Source organism: Ricinus communis, chromosome 4 (genome assembly GCF_019578655.1).
Source record: "Ricinus communis isolate WT05 ecotype wild-type chromosome 4, ASM1957865v1, whole genome shotgun sequence".
NCBI classification, from domain to species: domain Eukaryota; kingdom Viridiplantae; phylum Streptophyta; class Magnoliopsida; order Malpighiales; family Euphorbiaceae; genus Ricinus; species Ricinus communis.
In genome coordinates, this window is record NC_063259.1 from 31,794,738 (window position 1) to 31,819,554 (window position 24,817).

Sequence of the window (24,817 nt, forward strand, 5' to 3'; positions counted from 1 at the left end):
ATCCGACAGAGAAAAATTTCACTCAGGACTACAAGTTTTTCCTCGTAATATAATGAAACTTGTAAAAGAAATCTTCGCCTATCTTACGTTAACTACATCCACTTTATTATGATCTAATTAGGTAGAAGGTTACTGTCCACTACTTTTACAGATTAACATTGTTAAATACCCTCTCATTCTAGTTTTAATTAAATATTTTATTAGCATGTCAAAAATTATAAATCACTTGTTATTTTTAATTATTAATTAAATATTCAAAATATTGTTTATTCATTAAAATAAATTTTAATATTTATAGTAAATTTTTATTTTTTCTAGAAACTAAAATTACCATACAACTTGTTTTGAGTTTTAAAGTAATTTTTTATTTGAATTTCAAAAACAATTAATGAATTGATTAATATTTATATATTATATAATATATAAAAATTTTAATATGTTAAAAATCTATTTAATTTTAGTAGAAAAATAATTAAAAATAGTAACACTAATTGAAAAAATTATATTTCTAATTATTATATAAACTGAAATATATTCTATCAAAGTATCTTATTTTTTGAAATAAAATAGTTTTACCATTTGCTGTTTTTTTGGAAATAAACTGATCCTTTTTTTAATTTTTTCGGGAGATAAAAGGCATGCACAGATTTCTTCTTCTGAAAGGTAGGGTCATGGTATAGTCTTGGGAGATGACTCGGATCCACAAAATTTCATCCACGTGTCTTTTAACAATATCTAAAATGTGTTCGTGGATCTACCGGCAACTCATGAACACATGGCGAGTTGTGACTAGCCAGTAGTGCATTCGTCTGTCCAGCCAACCACACTAGAGCACAGCGTTTAAACCCAGGGAGGGGTTTACATTCAGTGGCCAATCCTCGAGTGAGATAAAATAAAACCCGCTGCTCTTCCTCTCTTTCGCGACTCTGTAAACAAATCAACAGAGATGGCGAGAGTAGTAGCGCGCAGTACCCTTATACCTACCTTATCATCATCATTCATATGCAGAAATCCTTATCTTTTCACTAAGACCTCTCAATTTATAAACAACAGCAACCGGCGGTTTTCATCTTCTTTTAAAATAAGCATGAGCTTAAAAGCTGGAATCGTCGGCCTCCCTAATGTCGGAAAATCCACTCTCTTTAACGCCGTTGTAAGTATTCCCTTTTCTAAAGTCTTACTCAGTTCAGTTCTTACTAATTTTGTTTGTTTGTTCGTTGAGGTAATTGATTGAAATGTTGTGCAGGTGGAGAACGGTAAAGCACAAGCAGCTAATTTTCCGTTTTGTACAATAGAGCCAAATGTAGGCACTGTCGCTGTTCCAGATCCGCGTTTACACGTGCTTTCTGGTCTTAGCAAATCTCAGCGTGCAGTTCCAGCTTCTATTGAGTTCGTGGATATTGCTGGACTCGTCAAAGGCGCTAGTCAAGGAGAGGTTTTTTAATTTTTAATTTTATTTAGTTTTATTTTCGGCTATTATTTGATTTTTATGTATATTGATCTAAATTTGATGCTTGCAGGGGTTAGGCAATAAGTTCTTATCTCATATTCGCGAGGTCGACTCCATTCTTCAGGTTTTATTTCCTATCTCATAATAATTACAGTTTTTTGGTTATATTGTTGATTACTTATTTGTATTATATAATTAAACGGCATAGAATATCATCGTTGTAGGTTGTGAGGTGTTTTGAAGACAATGACATTGTTCATGTGAGTGGCAAGGTTGATCCTAAGTCTGATATTGACGTGATCAACTTAGAGCTTGTTTTCTCAGATTTGGACCAGGTATGCTTAATAGAGCATGTTATGCACACTTGTTTTTCCATCCGTTAACCGTGGCAAGATAAGCTGATAGAACTAAATTATATCTTCTATAAGAAATGCAGATTGAGAAAAGATTAGAGAAGCTTAAAAAAGGGAAGGCAAAGGATTCACAGTCTAAACTCAAGGTAAACACTGTCCCACTAACTGTGCTTATGTGTAGATAAAGTTAAGCACGCTGATTGGAAAAATGCAAATGCAATTCTTTTTTACTCTAGGAGGAAGCAGAAAAGTCTGCTTTGGAAAGAATTCAAGGGGCATTGATGGATGGAAAACCAGCACGATCTGTAGCATTATCAGACTTTGAAAAGGATGCAATAAAGCATCTCTGCTTGCTTACAATGAAACCGGTTATATATGTGGCAAATGTTGCTGAATCTGACCTTGCTGTTCCTGATAATAACCCGCATGTCAAAGAAGTGATGAATCTTGCATCTGATCTGCAATCTGGACTGGTTGCAGTTTCGGCACAGGTTTTGTCGCACGTTCATGGAACTTGTAGTTATGTCTGTGCAATGTCTATTTCATAACTGTTACTGGCAATGAGGATGCAGTTGTTAACTGTACTGCAAGGCAAGTAATTTACAGAAGTTTAAAATTGCAGGTTGAGTCAGAGCTTACTGAACTGCCGGTTGACGAAAGAACTGAGTATCTGAAATCACTTGGAGTCAGTGAAAGTGGCCTTGGAAATCTTATTAGGGCAACATATAACCTTTTAGGACTTCGTACATACTTCACTTCTGGTGAAAAGGTGAGGAAGAATGATTTGGCAAAAAGTTTCTGAATACTATTTTTCTAATTGGTTAAAATTTTAAAGGAATATTTTCATCTTTACCACAGGAAACAAAAGCATGGACCATACTAGCAGGTTACTTTTGCTTTGCTTTTATTGGACTTGCCATCAGCAACAATAATTGAGAACTGGTTTTAGCAATAGAATTTTGTCTTTTTCTTTGGTGGGATGGGGAGAAAAGTTTGAGTATACATGTCTCATTTTCTAGATGGGATACATGGTTGAGTGCAGAGATGATTTTGCTTGCAACTCAGTGGTTTCTAGCTCCCTATGCTGTTAAGGTTAAGGGATTAATGCATAAGTTTCTCTTCTCATAATCCAGGGATGACTGCACCTCAGGCTGCTGGAGTTATACACTCTGACTTCGAGAAAGGTTTTATTCGAGCTGAGACAGTAAGCATCTTAAGTAGCAGTTTTAACTTCCCATCCAAATGTGGCTTTTTCTTGATCTTAATTGAATTGTCTTCTTTTATTTATGTCTAATGAAACTTAAAACAGCCATCATGCAACTTTATGTTGGTTATGGAACAAAAAGAGAATCATCATTGCTAAACCATGTTATCTGAAATTTTTTTTAAACACATTCTAACAGCTGTGACTTACATTAGAATGTTTATTCCTGTGTGATGGGAAGGCGAAATTTGAAAGTTGAATGTCCCTACAAGGTGTATCTTGCTATGAGCCATACACCCTTTTGCAGTAACTTTTTAACTTATCATCCCTAATATCCTAATTTCTTGACCATTACAGTCCATGTTAAAAATGCTGCACCACTTTTTTCTACAGTTGAAGTGACAGTTTTCTGCCAAGTTTTACTGTATTCTTTAAATGAACTTGAAGTTATGTGATGCCTTTTCTACATTTTTAAATTACAAGTTCTGCATTTGGTGCTGTATATTTTAAATAAAACTGAATTCTTGGGGTGCCAACATATTATGTTGCATGACATGCTATATTGTTTCGCTGTGAATAAGTTGGGTAATCAGGATCGGAGAATATAAAGGCTTGAAGTGATGTAAAAAAAAAGGCAATACTTTTAAAGACAAATGGTGTATTTACCAGCAGATGCATACATGAATTGGTAATATTAAAAGCTGTTGGTGGTGAGTGCTGACTGTTGATGCTTTGAGCTTACTTTTCCTTTAATTTTCTGCATTGGTTTTGAAATCCCAGTTCTCCTGCATCAGATAGATCATACCAAAAGCATACACCACTGCAGGAGCGAAGACTTGGGAAGAGAACTCGGACTGTTATTTAGCTAATAAGAGCCTTGCTATAAAATACAAACTTTCGGCATTGAATTCTTAGAATTTACTTTACAAGAAAAGAAGTCCCTGATCTTTGAATTTATCAACTTTTGGAAATGTTATTTTATCAACTTTTGGAAATGTTATTTTATCAACTTTTGGAAATGTTATTCATTTATGTTGCCATCGCTTTGAATTGTTCATTATGTGTAACTTGTTTATGGTGATAACGCAACTTGTTTTCTTCTTCTCTTTTTATTGCCTTTACAGGTGGCCTATGATGATTTCGTTGCTGCTGGTTCGTTAGCAGCTGCAAGAGAAAAAGGAGTAGTAAGTTGCTTGTTTTGCTGTGACCATTTGTATTCTATGTTTCTGAATTGCAAGTTGCAGCCTTACCTTCAGCATAATTCTTTTGTTTCTGCAGTTGAGATCTGAAGGTAAAGATTACGTTGTTCAAGAAGGAGATGTCATGCTATTTCGTTTCAATGTTTAGCCCACCCTTCTTCTATAGCTGCAATCGGCATCATTATATTGCACAGGCGGAATTCAATGGGGTAGGTTCATCTCCAATGGCATGCAAAATGAAACTTTCTCTTTGATCCGTTTATAAAAAAAAAAAAAAAACCACAGGTTTTGCACGCTAAAGATTTGGTTGTTTCAGGAATTAGTCTGAATTCTTCGGAAAATAATTAAACCACATATATGGGGGTTGGACTTGGATGTGAAAAATGAAAGCAAAATTATGTTTTTCTGCTTCCATCGCAGATGCCATTAGTTTATAGGTAAGATTGAGAAAGCATGTATAATGCAGGATCCTCTGTAATTTATTAAGGTCATTTGAGTTTAGTTTGGGAGATGTTCGGGAGAAGAAAAACCCTTCAGAACCAGGGATATATATATATATATATATATATATATTTTTTTTCCAACTGTGAATTTATTTTTCTCGAGCAATGTACAAGACGAGGAATTTGTTACTGATTTCGTCGTGATTGTCCAAATACCTCAGGTTCTAAATTCAGTATAACGGTTTGCTTCTGACATTAATAGAGTTTGATATGATTAAATTTCACCCGTGTGTTAGTATATACTAGAGTACATCTAATCTGGCTTCCTTTATGACGTGCAGTACATCATGTGAATCCAAAAGTGATCATTACAATTCAGTTTTATTAATATCTTTTAAAATATAGGGAATGCTAGGGGTAATATCCTTTGACGAGATGAAGTGCTGTTTTCAACAGGCTGTTTTAGAGTTTGATTTTGCTATCTCTTGTAGCTGGATTATTGGTTCCTAGTATATTGACTTATGATTGATGGGAACGGTGATAGATGATGCTTTTTCAAGTAAAATTCACTTGGAAGCTAAGCCCAAAGGAAGCTTCATTGTTCAGAAATTATAAGCTAAGCCCAAGTAAAATTCCCATATTATCACTTGTAATCTAGTCAAGGTATGTTAATTCTTCCAAAGAAAAAGAAAAACATGCTTTTACAACGAAACTTATCCCAAATAGAATTTATGAAGGATGACGACAAAGAATAAGGGAGATGTTTACGCCTTAATTTGTCGTTAATACCCACTTTACAGAAATAATTTAGGACTCCAAACCTTAAAAAACTGGCGATAAGCCAGTTCCCATTATCAACACCTGTCTCCTTATCCATTATATTATTGTCCTAATCATTATATAATTCTTTTCATCATAAACTATAATAATGATTAATAGGAGTACCTTCCAAGGTTGCCACATCATAAAAATAAAAGTCTTAAATTAGAAAAAAAGTAAAGTGCAGATCTGAAAATATTGGAATGTCGACTGATGATACGAAGATACCAATAATTCTTAATTTTCATGTTTGCATTTCGGATAAATATCCTAATAAGATTTAAGACAATGACTTTTAAACTTATTTTTGGTAGACACAAAATAGGAAAGAAAAGAATTACTTTTTTATTTCTTTTATTCATAAGTGTGGCTGTAATTAATTAAGTCTATATGCCACTACGGTAAATATTTAGATCTAAAGTTTAATATAAATAATAAGAATACCTTTTTCCAAAAAAAAAAAAAAATAGTACTAAATAAATCTCTATATTTATTAAATATAAATAGCTTCAAAATTTTATTTTAAAAAAGTCTCGAATTCGAAATTTGTGTAAATAGCAACGGTATGACTCCAAATGTGTGTCGCAGTTGTTGAAAATCTGAAGTCATTATATTGTCATATAGTTCATAACGCCTTGTTAACCAGCACCTCCGTTATTAATATACCAGCAGGCATTTAAGTTTGGGGCTGGAAATAGTGACCCTTTCAGTTAAGATCTTGAATAAAGTTAGTTAAGATCTTCAGCATTAAATTGGATTGTTACCAGAGTTTCCTATTCAGAACAGAGAACAGCCTGGATGATTGGGTAATAAGGTAGATCCTCAACTATGAAATGTTTGTGTGTCTGGGTTCACCATTTTAAGGAAAAAGACAATACGCTTCACATGATCCGTTATTTCACTGACGACTGTATGTTGGCGGCCAGTGGTGCCGCCACTCACATTGCCGCTTCTGATCCCTCATCAATTATTTTTATTATTACTAATGTCCAGTCCGGTGCATGGACGTACCATTTGATTAAATTTTTTAGGCAAATTACAAAGACCCTCCTGATATATAATAATATTAACACTTACATCCTTTTCTTATGAGTCACATTTCAATTTCCTGATATTATTTATTTTATCTTTTTCAAAAAAAAAAAACTTGAATTAAACTGTTAAATGAATATATGTGAATTGTGATTATATGTAAAGGGAATTATAGTATTTCCTATATTCACGTGATAGTTTTTAATAGAAAAGGGCTATATATTGACAGAATGTATATGACGAAGTATTTAATTGATTTTTTTAAATATAATTTGTATTTCTTTATATTCTATATAATTAAATTAATAATGTTACAAATATTAGTTTCATTGGATTTGGCCGATAACCACATACATTCATGTAGCATGTACAAACCAACATGCGTGAATTTGTACTTGTAGGCTATATATATATATATATATATATATATAACATATTCATATCAAAACACAGTTAAGAAAAGTTTACATGAAACACTCGAGACCTGGTTTAAGTAGTAAGAACATTTGCTTTTGAAAGATAAAATCTTTACTTTTCCATTAAGTGAGTTTTTACTTTTAAAACGAGCGTAAGAAAATGATTACTTGTGTTATGTAGTTCACAATCATTGTCTTTAACGAATTAAAAAAAAAAAAACTTTACATGGAAATTGCCCATGCCTAGGTAACATGTACATGAACATGAAGCCAACATCCCTTTTGCACTTAATCCAGCAAGTGGTATGTAATGATTATAGGGTTATCGATAAAACTGTTGGGTCCTCGAGATATATAGGCCATGTGGAAAGAGCTTTTGGTTTCAAGATATGATCAAAACGGTTCACGTGCACAAATTTCGTCATTTAACCATGAAAGACGAAGCAATTTAGTCAAGCCCTCGCTCCATATTCAAGTGGGACTCACTCCCTCATGGGTCTTCACACATTTTGTTTTGATCTGCTATATCCTTTCTTGCGTTCCTGTTGATTCACATTTGATGTACGTGGCTCATATAAAAAAGCAAGCTAACTGCGGGACACTAACTAAAGAAAGAAAATTAGTAGTGGGAATATAGAGTGACTGACTCAGGCCTAACCTTTGCCTGCTGCCATGGAAACGGTGGGCTTGAGCAATGGTTACAAAATGAGAAGTTTGTAGCTGATAGATATGTCATTTTGTACGTGCAATAAGCCCCCACCATAAGATTTATTCATAAAAAAGAAAAGAAAAGATGACTTGTTTATGTCACTAACAATAAAAATGATAGGTTTGCGAAAGCTAGACCCCACAATTTGTAGCTAGCACCGGAAAACAATGACATTGCACCCACCAATCTCTTCTTACACAAACCAGTATATACATTTTCTGAGTGTACTTCAAGTCTCTATAGTCTCTTTTGTGCAATATTACCTTCTAAGTCCTTTCTTTCTTTGTTTTCTTTGCTTTCTCTTTAAAGAAAATAATGAAGAAGATCAATCTGATACTAAGGAAGTGCAAGAGTTTGTCAAGGCAACTAGGAAGATCTTCATCCTACAGTAGCCTAAGGTCTAAATCTACTAGAGAAGAATTATGGGGTGACCACAAGGAAGAAGATGAAGAACATCAAAGTACTCTCTTTGTTGGAAGTACAAGAAAACGTTATGTGATTAGCTCTAAGTACCTGAGTCATCCTCTAGTGAATGCTCTAATCCAAAAGTCGAAGCAGAAGCAAGGAGAAGAGATCTTGGTGGTGAAATGTGAGGTAGTTCTCTTTGATCATCTTTTGTGGATGCTTGAAAATGCTGATCCAAATCTTAGCTTCGATTCTTTGGAAGAACTTGCTGAGCTTTATGTGTTCTAAATGAAACTTTCTTATGGGTTTATACTCGTCATCATCATCAAGGCAAAGGAACTTGGTCACCCTTTTTATTTTTTCTTTTTAATGCAAGGTAGTGACGAAGAAAGCATCTTGAAAATTCTAGGATGTTTTATTATTATTATTGTTGTTGTTTCTCATGATGCATGCACTAATATGATTAATTCTTATGTCTATTGATTTCTGTTCTAACTCCATTGAGTTTGTTGGGATCAAGTTGGATTGTATTAATTGTAAAGACCATGGAATTGGGTAATTTGTATACGCACGTTCTCATGGAGTTTCTTGAGGTGTTCCATGGCTATTCTTGATCCTTACATATCAATAAAAATTTCCCTCAAATGTCTATATTAGTTTCTGTGCTTCGGCCCCATTAGCACAAATCATTCAATAACTAATAGTAATTATAATCAAGTTTTATTTTTTACAAGTTAGTATGTTGATCAATCGATTTATATTTGTAGTTTTTGTCATCAACATATATGATTTCTCCATCCACTATATATATGTGTGATTTTTCTGGTCATTATTAGTAATTATTATTTATGAGTTAGGACATTATGGTATTGCCCTTAGGGCCTTTCCAAATAACACATTAAAAATGGACCTATGGTGGATTTTGAAATCTCATGATTTTTGATACACAACATAATATTCTCGAGATCATATCAACACTCTCCTCCCACAAGAGTCTTGGACCATGGATTTTGAATTTGTTTTTTTTTTTTAAAAAAAATTTCTTTTTAATTTCTAGACTCATAATTTGTTTGAAAAAAAAAAAATCAACCATATTAAGGTTTGATGGAATGAAGTAAGGAAAGAATAAACTCAAATTAATATGAAATAAATTAGTCCAAAATAATCTAGGTACATTATATTTTGCTAACGATAATAGCCTAAAATTATAGCCAATAAACCCAATTAGCTTGAAATTAAAACTTAATGAATTTAAGTCGACTTTCTCTAAAACCATGGTCAGTGAATGTAACTAGAAAACATAGACCGTGTCAAACTGAACCTACGATTTACAAGTTTATTCCTTGGATCCGTTGAAACTACATGCCGTTTTTTATGGTACAATGGACCACATCCACGTGGACCTCCAAACTGCACTGCTAGCAGCTTAATTAAGCAGCCGAGTTAGGGTTGATACACAGATTTATTGGGTCCTCACAAACAAAAGGGATAATAGATAGCTATGAAGCTGTTCTAATGGAACCCAACGGATTTCCCCAATTGCGAATCAAACTTGAGAATGCTATATTTAAATGCCCAAAGACTCGAAAGGTAGCACGAAGAAAAATGGCCTGCACTTGTAATTATTACTGGAGAATAACGACCCTCCTACGAAGTAACGGAGCGAAATCCTGCACTTGAAGCTTCAGTCCTGATAGTAATCCTGAAGCAATAGAATGAGTCACATCCACAGTAGATATTGAATACCTGTGGATACACTCGGAAATTTATAACACTACAGAAATATCTATGAATAATCAGCAATGAGATCTTAATGGTATCCAAAATCCCCCATGGGTGTAGGGGAAAATAATGAGAACAACATGATGCCTGGAACGAAAAAATAATGTGGGGCTCTTCTAGTTAGCTAAGTAGACACTCATCTACCTACAAACAGCCAGTACAAGAAGCAATACTTAAAGGGATACTCTACGCACTTTTTCCCTCTGATTTTGATGCCAGTTTACTCCTTTGTTGATGTTCTGCAACTTTATAATCTACTACTTCACGAAACAGGCTTGTATCAAGTACACAATTCTGACTCCCATAAACTGCAGCTTGGACACTTGCCATCAATTTTGCTATCTCCCTCCCAGAAAACCCTTCAGTTTTAGCTGCTGCCTCCTTTAAGATGTCATCAGTCAGTCCCTTGATCTCTATCTTCTGTGGTTGCTTTTTGAACAAATTCCTGAACCAACCACCAGATTTTGTTGATCCAGCCTGAGCTATATACTTGTCCAAATAGAGCTTCAGCAGCTTGAAGCGTTCCCCTTCCCCTGGTAAGGGAAATTCCAAAACTTCATCAATACGATCTGCCACAGCTGAATCAAGATCACCTGGACGGTTTGTGGCAAGAGCAAGGACTATATCCTTGGACTGGTCACCAGTGCGGAAGAGAAGGGCATTTAGTGCACTTCGTTGAGCTTCGCTCATGTAGGTTTTATTGCGCCTGTAGAGTTTGTTAAACAGATATCAATCCTTCCAAATCTAGATCCACAAATAAAAATGTTCTCAGTAATACCAACTAACTTGTGTAGCATGTAGAACATATAAATAAGGAGAATCTTAGCATATAAAAACTGAAGAACAATTTTCACTATCATTTGTACAATGATTTACAACATTTTATCAGTTCATGGCTATGGTCATCTCCCACATCAGCCCAAAATTCCCAACAAAACTATTTGCCAAAAATAGACACCCTCACCGAAAACATGCATAAGCAATTTGATTTTTTAAAAAGTTGGCAACTGCATGCTCGTTTGCACTTGAGACATTATTTCCAGTATAAGATTTTGTTACTTATTTCATGATGAACATATTTATTCATTACTCCTTTACTTTCCTTGAAACTAACTGTTGGTTAATTCCTGCCCACCGAAGGCAAAAGAAAACCCACAATGGAAATATTTACGTAGGGAAATCAAATGGCAACTACCACTTACTCGCATAGAAATGCATCTGCTTCATCAATGAACAACAACAAACCCCTGTTGGACTTCTTAGCCCAATCAAATAATTGGTGTATCTTTGTAACTGCTTGTGATCCCAGCGGCGCAACATCACCACCAGTCATCAATGCATAATCTAATCCCTGCATATAAAAGAAATGAAGCAGGTAAAAAGTAGCACTGAAATCATTCATCATAGGCTACTTAATACGATGCAATAATACATAAAGCGACCAGTGTGCCCGTATGATTCCAATTATCATGACACTTCTCATATTTGGTTGTCATTATAGCTTCACAAGGTTTACTAATGGCTTCCACTGGGGTTTATTCTTTTGCTACAAAAAACAGTTTTTTCATGCAGAAAATAGGAAGCAGTTACAACCAATCAACCCTGATGTTATCATGAAATAACAGCGCCATCGCCGCAAGTACTTCATGAAGTAACATGACTTTACAAGATGGTCTAAAAAAGTCAATGATAGCAAATCAAGCTTTCTAAGTTTGCAATGATATAGATAAGCAGTTCATGAAACCAAGGAATAGCATAATGCGATAAATCTCATACTGATTTATGAGCAAGCTCTCTGGCAGCCATCGTTTTCCCCGTTCCTGGAGGCCCATAGAAGAGCATGTTACGGAAAGGTGCCTGATGGGATTTTGTATTGGCAGTTGCATTGGACAGTTGTTCAATTCTTTTTTGCAGGGAAGGATGTAAAATCACATCACCGAACCCTTTTCCATTTTCGGAGGACCCATTTTTGGCACTACGTGATAAAGTGTTCATAGCCCGGGTAAAAAAACCTGACCAAGGGTATTTCCCCCGTGAAGACTCTCTGATAAGAGATGGTTGCCCCAATATTCTATCCACATAGCTCCAAATCACCTTTGCGCCTTCTCTGCATTAAAGAAATGAAAGATGAATAAACTGCATCTCAGCTGAAGAGACATGTTCTAAAACCAATAACGCCAAAATTGAATAAAAAGATCCTTCCCACGCATATTTAATAAGGATTTCTAAATACCATATCAAGTACAAGATGTATAGTTTTTCGCGCAATCAAATGGACCCGTAAACAAACTTCAATTACACACAATAGAAACTAATTTGTCTGCCAATGCCCAGTCCAAAAATGGTAAAAAGCAATATACAGTATGCAAGTATGATGCTTCATAAATACAAAGGAAAAGTTGATTGGCTTTATTTCTAATGTTATCAGTTTTTCATCAAAAAAGCAAAAAAGCAGGCAACATCTTATGTCAACTATTTAAATCTGTGCTAATCAAGGTCAAATAGTTTCTCAGCATATTGAGGCAAATCAGCAAATTCTAAATTATAGAGCACAAAGCTTCGATAACTATTACATCTATGTTGAACCAAATTCAAATGGTTTCTTTGACGTGGAACTCCACCTGCACAGGGATCCAAGTTTTTAGGTATCAGTTTAACATTACCTTGTTGTATAAATTCCAGCAGCAAGAGCTGTCACTCCCCCCACAGCAACTATCAACTTATTTTGATCGGTTAAAATGGCTCGAAAACCCCCTACAAACAACAGATGCTTTCACTTTAGCTGATTTCTGCTTAAGCTAAACCACATGAACAAATAAACTCGAATCCGTATGATACTGAATTAAGGATTTGCCTAGATATATAAGAATATATCAACCACCAAAACCTTCTCACCACCAAGAAATTAACTTAGAACCCAAATTAAAAATGGTAAACAATACATCTAGTTTCTAGGAGTTTGTTGGTCTGCTATTCAGTTTATACCTCCAATATGGTCAAAAGCAGTATTTATAGCAGCAACCCATTTCTCTCTTTCAGCATTTGCACGATCAACCAGCATTCGCCTGTTAACATCTTCAGCTAGCTTTGCTTCATGAGCTCTCCCTTCTGCTTCAGCCATAGCTCTCACCCTGATTGTTTCACGTTCTATTTCAGCCTTTTCTCTCTCTGTTTGCCGCCTTTGTGCTTGAATCTGTTCTTCCGTGGCTCGTCGAGCTTGCTCCTGCCTTATTGATGATTCTTCTTGCAGCTTGACAAGCTCCTGGTTCCTCGCTCTTTGGTATTCATTATCAGCCTGTAATAATAACCAATCAAACTCCTCTCCAAAATATAACTTCTTTTAAACCAAAGACGAAGTATTACATGCCTGCATCCTCTTTCGTGCCAGTTCATCCTCATAACGAGCCATCTGGGATTTAGTTTGTGCTTGATGCTGAGCCAACTTTTTCTGTTCATCATATACTACCCGTTGTCTCTCCTGCCAGGTTACAGGTTAAGAAACAACAATGCATTAGCAATAGAAACTCCATGAGCCCAAGACCACAGGAGATGAAGTGTGCAACAACTAAATCCTCCATATTAAATGTTGAAAATGCTATATTCATGGCAAAGTTCCAAGTCCTAGTTTTCCACCTTCTCACTGGAAGAAACTGTAATATATATTAGAAAAAGTCCATCTATACTGATGTTTTTGCATGATAACCATCTCAAGGTTTCAGAGTCACTAACCATCTACCTAATAACCATGTAGACATATAAAAGTAATGAAACAGTGTGTGTATATGCATGTATATCTTACAGTTTCAGCTTGCGCTTGCATTGCCTTAAATTCTGCAGCCTTTGCTGCCATTTCTGCCTGCCTTGTTGCTTCTTGAGTCTTTATAGTTTCAAACACCTAGTCAACAACAAGACTTTTTAAATATACAAGGCCCATTAAAGTTTACTTTGTGATTCAATGAATACACTTGAAAGTATGATTTTCTTCATATCAAAAGGAGATACATAAAAAAGAAGTGGAAACTTTAAAGGAAATGTAAAAATAAATCTTAACAATAAATTCAAAAGAAAAACTAACACCAGAAAACAAATGACATAACATGAAGTAGTTATCTTTGTGTCAAATTACTTTGAACCCTATTGCAATTGTGAAATTGCAAAAATTTAAACTGCCATCTTCTTACACAACAAACAACTCGCACAAAAAAATTGACCAACAAAATCAAAATTTCATGGAGAAAAAAGAACACCTTTTTAGCATGAGTAGAAGACGCGATATCCCTCAATGCTTTAGCACCTCTCTCGAGCGCCTCCGGATCGAACCCAGCGGATGTCGTTCTTGGATTATCATTTCTAACAGGTTTCGGAGCTGATTCTGCAGCATTAGGTTGAGGCGAATTGGATGGCTGAGATTGCCCAGATGATTGCGCAGGAGGAGCATTTTGAGTATTCGAAGAAGAAAATAGCGGAGGGAAGTTAAAAGGACCGTCGGCGAAAGCGATAGTGTTCGAGTGTGAAAGAGAAGCAGATGCTGCTAAAGCTGAGAGTACTCCTATTGCATATGTTTTTCCCATTTTTCTCTTTCTTTTTTCTAAATTTCTCTGTTAAGAGAAAACACAAGAGCTTCGTTTAATTGATAATTTTATGTCTTGAAGAACAAGGAAGTTTCCATTAATGAGAAAGTGCAGACCCTAGAGGCTTTTCTTTAGAGCATAGAAGGTTTTAGCAGGGTTTTTGTAGGGTTTGTTTTTTAAGGTAGTGAAAATAAAATAAAATTGTAGCGGGTATTTCTTTTCATTCGGGTTTGGATCTCAGCAGCGGATCTGGCATGAAACCGAAGTTGACTGGTTCCAATGTCAATGGGCCTGTGTAAATGTGTTGACAGCCCAATGCCAGATGGCATGACTTTAGGCCCAAATCATGGTGTTTCCTGTGAGAATGTGTAAAATGAAGTTTTGTATTTTTTTTCCTAAAGAAAAAGGAAAAAAAAAAAAAAAAAGTCGTCCTTTTCGTAAAGTGAACTAACCAGTAGACACCCATTAAAGGCGCCAGTTTACAGACAAAGAGTACAAGTTGGAGTGTCCCTGTTTAAGAGAATGAAAGAAAGAGTTGGAGTTCGTGGGCCATGCGTGTTTAGCAGTTCACAAAACATGGGAACCATTTGAAAGGACCAAAACTAATTTGGATCATCTCTTAGGATGTTCCCTACTTATCCTTGCTATACAAAAACAGTGATTCCTTCCCTTTTTCCATTGATGTACTGACTGTTGGAAATTTTCTAATTTTATAAACTAAATTAATTTTGTTTTGATTTAAATTAACTACCTGACATAAATTTTAGTTTAGTATGAGACATAAATTTAAAATAAATAATCTAATTAAAAGGACTTTAGTACTCTAATTTATTCGTTGAATGTTGAGCTATTAGTATAGGTCGTAGAGATTAGCGAGTATTTTATGGAAGGATCGTTGAACTTCTATATAAAAGTGAGCTATTAATTTCTAAAAAGTATAAAGTTTTATTTTTCCATAAATAATTTTAGAGAAGTGGAATCTCACCGAAGCTACAGATTGACTGAACAGAAATTCTAAGTATGAATTCACTAAATAAAACCAATTCTGCTGCAAGAGATTCGTGATAAGGTATGTTCTTTAATTATAATTTGTTACGTATTCTAGGTTTTAATGTTAAAAAATCTAATATATATAACTTAAAACTCTTTCATGTGGTATCAGAGCTGGATACGTGATCTTAGAATCGTTGTCTGATTTTTCATTAAGTTAAGAAAAGACCTGTATCAATTTTGATTGAGTTTTCGATTCTATTTTATTCAATTTTTTTTGTGATTTTGTATTTAATGTGTTTTTAGTGAACATCACGTTTTATGGTTTGTTTTTTCTGGATTTTAAGCATATAATGTTGTCCGGAATTAAAATTCACTAATTTTGATATATTATGGGGAAAACGGATGAAAAATGAAGATTTTATGTCAAATTCAGTGAGAAATTACATGGAGGAGAGAGAAAGTCGCGTGTCTAAAGGTTGAAGACGGAGCGCGTGTGTGACATGCGCGTGAAGCGCAAGTACAGCAGACAGCAAATTCCTGTCTGGTACAGCTGTCTGACGCGTGTGCTAGACGAGTCAGTCCGCTGTCTTTTTGCTGCCTTGCTGAGCGCGTGTTAACCACGTGCGCATGCAGGGATACATGTCTCTGCACATTGTCACTTGGGTCCTTGGATGTTTTATTGCTCTCTGTTTAGTACCTCCTTGCCTGGTTGATTTTCATTTAACCCATGAACTAGCTATATTTATCCAATTTTATCCTAAATTTAGAATTAAAGCCATAATTAATCATTTTAAGTGACAATTAATTGAGATAAACTCTAACCTCATAATATCTCACTTTTAGAGAATTAATTTTTTCCTTATGAATGAATTATTTTATGTCTATAAAAAAGGCATATTGATATCTCATTAATTATGGTTTGTGCATTTGGGCTAATATTGTCATAAAAAAGGAGAATTTATTTTCTCTAATAAGTAAGTTAGTAATGCAATTTTATTTTGTGACATTAAAAGAGATAAATATAAGGCACTATATTTTTATCTCATAAGTATTGAGTCATAAATTTTATAGTGGATATAATTTTGTTAGACCATATGGCTCTATGTCTATAAGAAATAAAATTATATCATAAAATTTAATTTTCAGAATAAAATAAAGTGTATTCTGATGTGAAATTGCAGCCACCAAAGCGACCTTTTTTGTAAATTTTATAAGAAATATAAGTCTCACATCTATTTTTAATATGCATTCTTATGCCAAAAGTTGTTGATTGTGTGTTGAATTTAGAGTTATTATATATAAGACATATGATTGGGAGTAGACCAATCTGAGTGATCACTCAAAGATGGTAAAATTATGAAAATTGTATAAACTTCTGAATCATACTTATATGGAGGCTTTTAAAATGTGCATTATATAATCTGCCCAAAGGTGTTTGTATAATGGTGCATTTAAAATTCTCGGTAGTTTTTTTATGGCTTTGAGCATTGTGTAAATCCTGTGTTTGTGCTAATGAAAATTGTGTTATTAATTTTATGTCATTTTTTTTTCTATCACTATATTATAGTTGCCATTATGATATTAATTGGGCTCTTTTATATAGTACAGAAGAAGTATATAATGTGAGTTATGTAATTAGTTGATACTAATTTAACTATAGTAACTCGTAAACCTGTAAATCTTGTTGTTATAGCACTGATGCTAGTAAACAAGTGCATATAGTTATAATACAAGTCAATTTGCTTATGTTATTTGACTATACAAGTATATTTTCTTGATCTTTTGCTGAGTGATTTTCTATTAGCTGCTACAACAAGAGATTTCCATAGTTATTTATAGACTATTAACCAAAATTGAAATTAGTACTCATATAGTGAATTATAATGGTACTAGAGGTGTTAAGAAGTCTATCTTAAGGATAGTCCACATTGAAAGTCTTATTTGTGCTCATAGTCTTGGTCAAGTATTACAATAAAACTAAACTAGTCAGACTTGCATTATGAGTGATTTTCAGATTATCTTTGAGAAAGAGATTGGTAAAATCATTTTGAATTAAGTAACCCATATGGAACTTGGTGGGCAATATGAACATAAGGATTGTTCTTTGGTTTTTTATTTATGCAAATCCATTCAGTTATAGCCATATTTAGATCACGGTGCCTTGGTAGTGAAACAACATATTTTGTTGGTTTCACATTCTAGGGATTTTTTAATAAGGACAAACCAAACAAAGATGAGTTTAAGCTCGTTATTGGAAAATGCAAGGGGAGGTGAATACAAAGTTTGTCGAAATTATTTGTACTATCATTTAGGCAGAACTTACACTTAGTTTGTATTAGCCATATCTCTTGTCTTAGTTGGACATAATGATAAAAAATATCATCAAGTCTACCATTGACTTCTGTCAACTAGAAACATGTGTTGACTATTGTAAGATTATACTAACCAATGTTAAGGTGAACAAAGAGTTTACTGATACTTTTGATCTTTATTCACTTGCAATATATATAATAGTAGATTTTTCCTTATAAGAATATTTATTCTCAATTACAGAAATATGAGGTACTTGAATTGTTTGAGTAATCTTAGGCCAGATTCTTGCTTTAATTGGGAACTTGAGTTATGTGGGTCGCTCTCTTAATTCAAGCCTCTAACCATTTTGTCTCTTAACCTTTTATTTTTTCACGTTTTGTCCCTGCTTTGTTGACCAGTAAGATGCTTCTTCTTGACTCATATGTTGAATCTTTTTAATTTTCTAATTCTTTTTAATTTTCTAATTCTTTTTAACCTTGTTTCATGCATGAAATGGTTAATATTAGTTATTATACTTGAAGGAATATGGTCTTTTGGCTTTCTGGGTGTGCTTTGTTACTTATTATATTTTTGGCTTTCTCGATGAACTTAAATTTAAAAAATATATTTTTTTGTAAATTATTTGTCGTGTGATATTTGTATACCGAGTGTTTTATTAGCATATGTTGTTGCTAGCTTTGAATTTTGCTACCAAAATTCACATGTAGCACTACAGCCAAAAGCCTTACTGTTTTGAGAAAATTTTATTTCTTTCACTTTTTTTTTTGGTGGAAAAGTTCCTCTAAATGGGCATTTTTCTTAACAGTTCTAAATGGGTATTTACATGTGTCAAAGGTACTTCTGTAGATTTCTATGTTTTTCTTCTACTTTAATTTTGTTAAAAAGCTCACTTTTTTCGTTTGTTCTAAGTAACCAGAACAATATGGTAGTGATATTTGTTTCTTATTATTGCCTTTTCCAATGAACAAAAAGGCCATCGGATATGATTTTATAACTAGAGACAAAATCAGATTCTGCTATAGAGATTTACCACGGACATAAATTTTCGCTTGTGCATGTATTTTATTTTTGCTTCTACATTTCCTTTTTCAAAATCTTTGCAGGTATTTTTAGGATCCAAGTGTTGCATTTCGCAAATTATAAAATATTGTTATTGTAAGATTGCTTGGAATGCCTTAGAGATTTAGCTGTTGTGTGAGAGTTTCTTCAGCAACATAATGTATGTGATGAATGTTCATGAGCAAACCTTTTTCACTTAAAGGCCTATGTGGGGAAATTCTTTATGACATATGAGGTGTTGTTAATCATGTATTCTAATGTACTGCCACTTTATTATGTGAAAAACTAAAAGTTAATTTGATCATTTTTATGTTTTGCTAAGAGACGTACTCAATGAAAACGTCTCTAGATTGCTCATAGAGTTGCATTATGTTAACATGTTCTTTTTTATGTATGTTTGAGGTGATGGATGCGTTTTACTCCAATCATGCAGCTCAGCTTTCAGCTTTGATGCATTAAAATTATTTTATTACTTTTCAGTTATTGGATAACATGTGATGCTTCTATATCTCACTATTTTGCATATTTTCTCGCATTATGCTTTACTTCTGTCATGTCTATTCATTTGATTTTCGTTTTGCTGCTCAATATCTCTAGGTAATCTAAAAGATGGAGTGTAGTAGATTGAATATGAGGGCTCGTTGCTCTGGTTCAACACCATCAGAGGAATCAGCTTTAGATGCTGAAAGAAACTGTTGCAGTCATCCTAATCTACCTTCATTAAGTCCCCGAACTCTTCAACCTTTTGTTTCTGCTGGACAACATTGTGAGAGCAGTGCTGCTTACTTCTCATGGCCTAGTTGGCGGTTAAATGATGCTGTTGAGGAAAGGGCAAACTATTTTTCAAATCTACAAAAAGGGGTTCTACCTGAAACTCTTAATCGATTACCGAGAGGGCAGCGGGCAACCACATTACTTGAGCTCATGACTATTAGGGCATTCCATAGCAAGATTCTGCGTTGTTATAGTCTTGGCACAGCTATTGGGTTTCGTATTCAACGAGGTGTGTTGACAGACATACCAGCCATTCTTGTTTTTGTTTCTAGGAAAGTTCATAAGCAATGGCTCAGCCCCATCCAATGTTTACCCAATGCCCTTGAGGTAAGGAAGGTTATTATTGTTATGTTTCTTTTTCCTTAATTTAAGCAAATTACAATAGTGTCTCCCTATTGTTGTAATGGAATTATAAAACTGTATGGCTCCATTAGGTGGTGTGTTATGTTATTTTCTCCTTCACGTTCCATATTATTTTACTTAGCGTAAATAAGCATTCTACATTGTTGTAATCAGGGACCTGGAGGTGTATGGTGTGATGTTGATGTGGTTGAGTTCTCATATTTCGGTGCTCCTGAACCAACTCCCAAGGAACAATTGTACACTGAGATTGTGGATGATTTACGTGGGGGTGATTTATGCATTGGTTCAGGTTTTCAGGTACTTATAAATTTTCTATACTTTGTAATTTTGCATATAGACTAAAGTATGAAAGTTTTGCCTTAGTACACGGACATTAGTATTTCTATATTGATTTTGTAATATTTGATGTTCACTATAGAAGTTAACTTCTTATTCCATCCCTACCGTATTAAAGTTTTAATTTTGTTTATTTGTTTCGAAGAAGCCTTTTTCTTTTGCGATAGACTCATATGTAATCAAACCTACATTGCTTTTGGTCAATTGGTTGTCTAACTACGCACTTCCATAAAGTCTATGACCAAGGAACATTGTTTTGTCATGAATGAAATGGTAAGAATCCTGCTTCCAATCAAGCAATGTAGATTGGAGGCGTGAGAGTGTCCATTCCATGCAAAAATAAAGAAGGATAAGCTTCATGCTTGCCTCTCAATTTCCTTTATAGAACCTAACTTCTGTGAGATCATTAGTGCTTAATGACTTTTCCAATCTCCATGTGCTAAATAGTAAATCAAAGGGAATACCTGACTGTAAATTAGCCTTTGCTTATAACTTTATTTAATAACAATGCCAAATGGAAGAACTTTGTATAATAGATATATACCGATACTGCAATAGTTCTTTACTACCAATAATAAGAATACAATCATTTTCTCTCAGCTTGGCGTGTATTTTCCCTTTTGATCATTATAATTCTTATCTCATATAATTAATGAGAATCACATCAAAGTTGTTGTTATGCAGGTGGCAAGCCAGGAGACATATGGGACCTTGGGTGCTATTGTGAAGAGTCAGACTGGCACCCGACAAGTTGGTTTTCTAACAAATAGGCATGTTGCAGTTGACTTGGACTACCCAAATCAAAAGATGTTTCATCCTTTGCCCCCGACACTCGGACCTGGGGTATATCTTGGTGCAGTAGAGAGGGCTACTTCATTTATCACAGACGACCTTTGGTATGGCATCTTTGCTGGAATGAACCCTGGTAAGGAGGTTCCAGAGTATGTGCCTAAGCATAATAACCTACGTGATAAGATGAATATTTCTTTTTAATAAGGCTGTGAATATTCCTAAAGGAAACACCCTAGTGGTTAATGCTTAAGATTTCTAGCAGGAGATCACCAATTTGAAAATGATAATAGGTTTGAGATGGGACTCTGAATTTCAACTTTTATGAGCCTTTCCATAGCTTACCAACTGAATTCAACTTAACTAAGTCTTATTTTGGAACTAGTGATCAACTTTATAGGACACTATTCTTGCTCTCCACTCTAGTTTAGGACTGCATCTCAAAAAATCTAAGATCGCTAAATTTATTGCAAGTACTTTCCCACATGTCATGCAATTGTGCCTTTCATTTTCTAATACTTTTCTTATTAAAAAGTGAGATTAGGCTTGCTTTTGAATTAGTTGGCCTTTAATCATAATTTTTCCACTTTTGGAGCGCTGGTTGACCAAATGTTACTAGTCAAGCTGAAAGTTGTTACAATGAAGGTATAATTATTAAAAGAGGTCCCTTTCCTTGTATCTTGATCAAGGGACATATCATGATTAGTTTAAATAAGTTGGGTGTTATTATCTTTGCCTTACCTACTTTGTTGATCTACTTACATCTTTTTTTCCATACTCATTTACCTTAAACTTTTTCTTGAAAAAATGCCAACATTATTTTAATTCCTATGGGACTTTTAAGCATTTTTTGTTCTCTCCTTTTTCACTATGTCGGTTATTCGTAGCACTTAGTTATTTTCTTTGAAATAGAAAGTGCATATATTATTACATTTGAGAATAGTTGAATTGCAATCCTAATCAATTAAGTAGTTTAACTGAAAACTTCAAATTCTACACTTACGCAATAGTGTTTGGCTTACCTTGCAGAGACATTTGTGCGAGCAGATGGGGCATTCATCCCATTTGCTGATGACTTTGATATGTCGACTGTTACCACATCTGTGAAAGGTGTAGGACAAATTGGTGATGTCAAGATTATAGATTTGCAGTGTCCAATCGGTAGCCTTATTGGGAAGCAGGTGATGAAGGTTGGAAGAAGTTCTGGCTTGACCACAGGAACTATATTGGCATACGGTCTCGAGTACAACGATGAGAAAGGCATATGCTTCTTAACTGATTTTCTTGTTGTAGGTGAGAACCAGCAAACTTTTGACCTCGAAGGAGACAGTGGAAGCTTGATCATAATGAAGGGTGAGAATGGTGAGAAGCCAAGGCCAATTGGGATTATATGGGGTGGTACTGCCAATCGTGGTCGACTTAAGCTGAAAGTTGGCCAGCCTCCCGAAAATTGGACTAGTGGAGTTGATCTTGGACGCCTTCTGAATCTTCTTGAACTTGGTCTCATCACTACTGATGAAGGGCTTAAAGGTTTGCAGTTTAACAGATCACTCTTTCTCCATGCTTGTTCACTGCACTGCCTTGTACTTCTTTTTGTGTCCTTCTAGGACTAATCCACATTATGATTCTATTCTTTATTCCTCCACCTCACTTTATGTGTGTGTGTTTATTTAGATTATTCATAGAAAACTGCATTGGAAACATCTTACTTAGCATTCCGATGCAAAAAAATTGTGGTTCACTTACCATTAGGGTGGGGGTGAATCTATAAGATGATAAAAGAAAGTAGTCTTTTTTTATTTGTGGTTGATGATGGTCCAACAAAAACAGAGTAAAAACTTTTATTATGTGCTTTCTTCATGATTCTTTATATATGAATGGATGTTGTTGTATTTATAGTGGCAATACAAGAACAAAGGATTGCATCATCAACAACAATTGGCTCAACTATAGGAGACTCCTCACCTTTAGATGGAATGCTTCCATCAGACAAAGTTGAAGAGTCGCTTGGTCTTCAGATTGAGCATATCCCTTTGGAAGTTGAACTTGGAAACTCTGAAATAAACCCAAGATTAGTGGAAACTAACTTTCATTTAGAGGATGGGATCATGGTGGCTCCAAGCGTTGAACATCAATTTATCCCAAGCTTCACAAGACAGTCTCCTCTACATAAGAGCAACTTATCGGATAAGGTGGTCTTGGAAAATCTTGCCTCTCTTAGGAATGGGTGTAATGAAGATGTGTGTGTTTCATTGCACTTGGGTGACAATGAAGCGAAAAAAAGGAGTTCTAATGCTTCAACTAGTATCGAAGAACCAAAATGAATGGAGAAGTGCCTTGAGCTTATATATTTATGCTGATTCAAGGAAAATTTATTATATTTGTGTTGTACTAGGTAGTTTTAGTTGAAACAAGTGTGATATACTTGTACTTTCCAATCTTTCCTTTATATGGTGAATTACAGTGAACTTTTCTTAACCAGTGAATTTATATTGTGTTCTCTCCTAAATTGGAACTAGAACTTACTAACAATTGTATATATCTATCAATCACTTTAATAATGTCTTGTACTGAAATAATTGAGCATCAAGTTCTATCAACCTAAAAAGAAAAACAAATCCATGCAAATAAACTATTTAATTTCTTTTATAATATATGTACTGGAAAGGTTTTACTTAAAGCTATCAAATGGAAAGGTTTTACTTAAAGCTATCAAATTCACCACGAGGTCAATCTCACAATAAATTGTAGAGCATATATCATAAAGACTAACTATCATACAAAATACTAAAAGTAAATCTATCGCTCTATGTTAATATTTTGAAAACGATTTAAAAGTTTATAAAAGAAATTAAATAAATAGAAAATAAATATGCAACTAGAATGATTAATGTAAACTATATGATAAAATAGTATTTAGTCTAGCTTATACTTAATAATTTTTTTATTTTCCTTAAGTCCAAATCTAATGAATGAGATAGTAATATACATTGTCCCTAAATCACTCAAGCTAACGATGCAACTTAAGTTTTTTATATCAACATAGGTTAAAATAAAGATGATGTATCTAATACTTTTAATCTAAAATTTTTTATAACAAATATTACTATTAAATTAATATGATGACCAACCAATAATAATAGATGAAACTAATATATATATATGAAGGTAACTTAGCCTGATATATTTAATCTAATGGTCATTATAATTAAATAGAAATATATAAGATACAAAAAGTAGAAAATTGAAACTCCCTTAAAATTCAAAGGTTTTTTAAGAAATGAAGAAAATTGATCCTCATTATCCACGTCTTTAAAAAACTTCTTTAATTCTTGAAAAAACAATGCAAAAAGACTAACTAGACATAGAAGATGATAAAATGTAGGAATTTCTATAGAGAGAATACTCATCCATCAATCTTGTTTAATTAATCTCTGCTCCCTATAGAAATTTCTTTTTTAGAGTCATTCTCTCAGCATATAACTACTATGGTTATCTATTTACTGTCATAAACAAAATAAATAACTTAAAGGATAACTATCCATTAATTACATTATAACTAATTAATTTTTCTTTCATGAGTCTTGATAAATTCGGCTAGGCCTGTGCTATTGGTAGTTCACATGTCTTATTTCCAAGCCTTTACAGCCGCAGTCAATTTAAAATCCATTTATACATTTTTAGCTCAAATTCTCTTCTTTGACTATTATTTTATGAAATTAGATAAAAAAACTAAAGTAAGGTAAAAATATATATATTGCTGCATATTATGTATATAAAATATATCAATAAACTACTAAAATATTT

At 34.0% G+C, this 24,817-nt stretch overlaps 4 protein-coding genes across 4 annotated transcripts; 3 read left to right on the forward strand and 1 right to left on the reverse strand.

The window, feature by feature from the left end:
• Positions 1-818: 818 nt before the first annotated feature.
• LOC8272636 (ribosome-binding ATPase YchF) lies at positions 819-4,904 on the forward strand. The gene is made up of 11 exons (XM_002513371.4): positions 819-1,153; positions 1,247-1,435; positions 1,521-1,574; positions 1,675-1,785; positions 1,887-1,949; positions 2,040-2,294; positions 2,426-2,572; positions 2,662-2,689; positions 2,937-3,007; positions 4,132-4,191; positions 4,286-4,904. Exons 1-11 carry the CDS (start codon positions 947-949, stop codon positions 4,352-4,354), a joined length of 1,254 nt encoding a protein of 417 aa, XP_002513417.1. The 5' UTR covers positions 819-946; the 3' UTR covers positions 4,355-4,904.
• A 2,650-nt stretch (positions 4,905-7,554) lies between these two features.
• Positions 7,555-8,686, forward strand: LOC8272635 (auxin-responsive protein SAUR78). Its single transcript, XM_002513370.4, has one exon. The coding sequence runs from the start codon at positions 7,941-7,943 to the stop codon at positions 8,316-8,318; it is 378 nt and encodes a 125-aa protein (XP_002513416.2). The 5' UTR covers positions 7,555-7,940; the 3' UTR covers positions 8,319-8,686.
• Positions 8,687-9,813: 1,127 nt separating this feature from the next.
• LOC8272634 (ATPase family AAA domain-containing protein 3-like) lies at positions 9,814-14,556 on the reverse strand. Its single transcript, XM_048373078.1, has 8 exons — positions 14,060-14,556; positions 13,612-13,707; positions 13,180-13,290; positions 12,798-13,107; positions 12,476-12,566; positions 11,589-11,919; positions 11,015-11,163; positions 9,814-10,518 (listed from the first exon to the last, which is right to left on the reverse strand). The coding sequence occupies exons 1-8, from the start codon at positions 14,381-14,383 to the stop codon at positions 9,999-10,001; spliced, it is 1,932 nt and encodes a 643-aa protein (XP_048229035.1). The 5' UTR covers positions 14,384-14,556; the 3' UTR covers positions 9,814-9,998.
• A 656-nt stretch (positions 14,557-15,212) lies between these two features.
• Positions 15,213-23,496, forward strand: LOC8272633 (protein NARROW LEAF 1). Its single transcript, XM_002513368.4, has 6 exons — positions 15,213-15,452; positions 19,346-19,849; positions 20,039-20,182; positions 20,906-21,146; positions 22,040-22,540; positions 22,910-23,496. Exons 2-6 carry the CDS (start codon positions 19,358-19,360, stop codon positions 23,332-23,334), a joined length of 1,803 nt encoding a protein of 600 aa, XP_002513414.2. The 5' UTR covers positions 15,213-15,452; positions 19,346-19,357; the 3' UTR covers positions 23,335-23,496.
• The last annotated feature ends 1,321 nt before the right edge of the window (positions 23,497-24,817 follow it).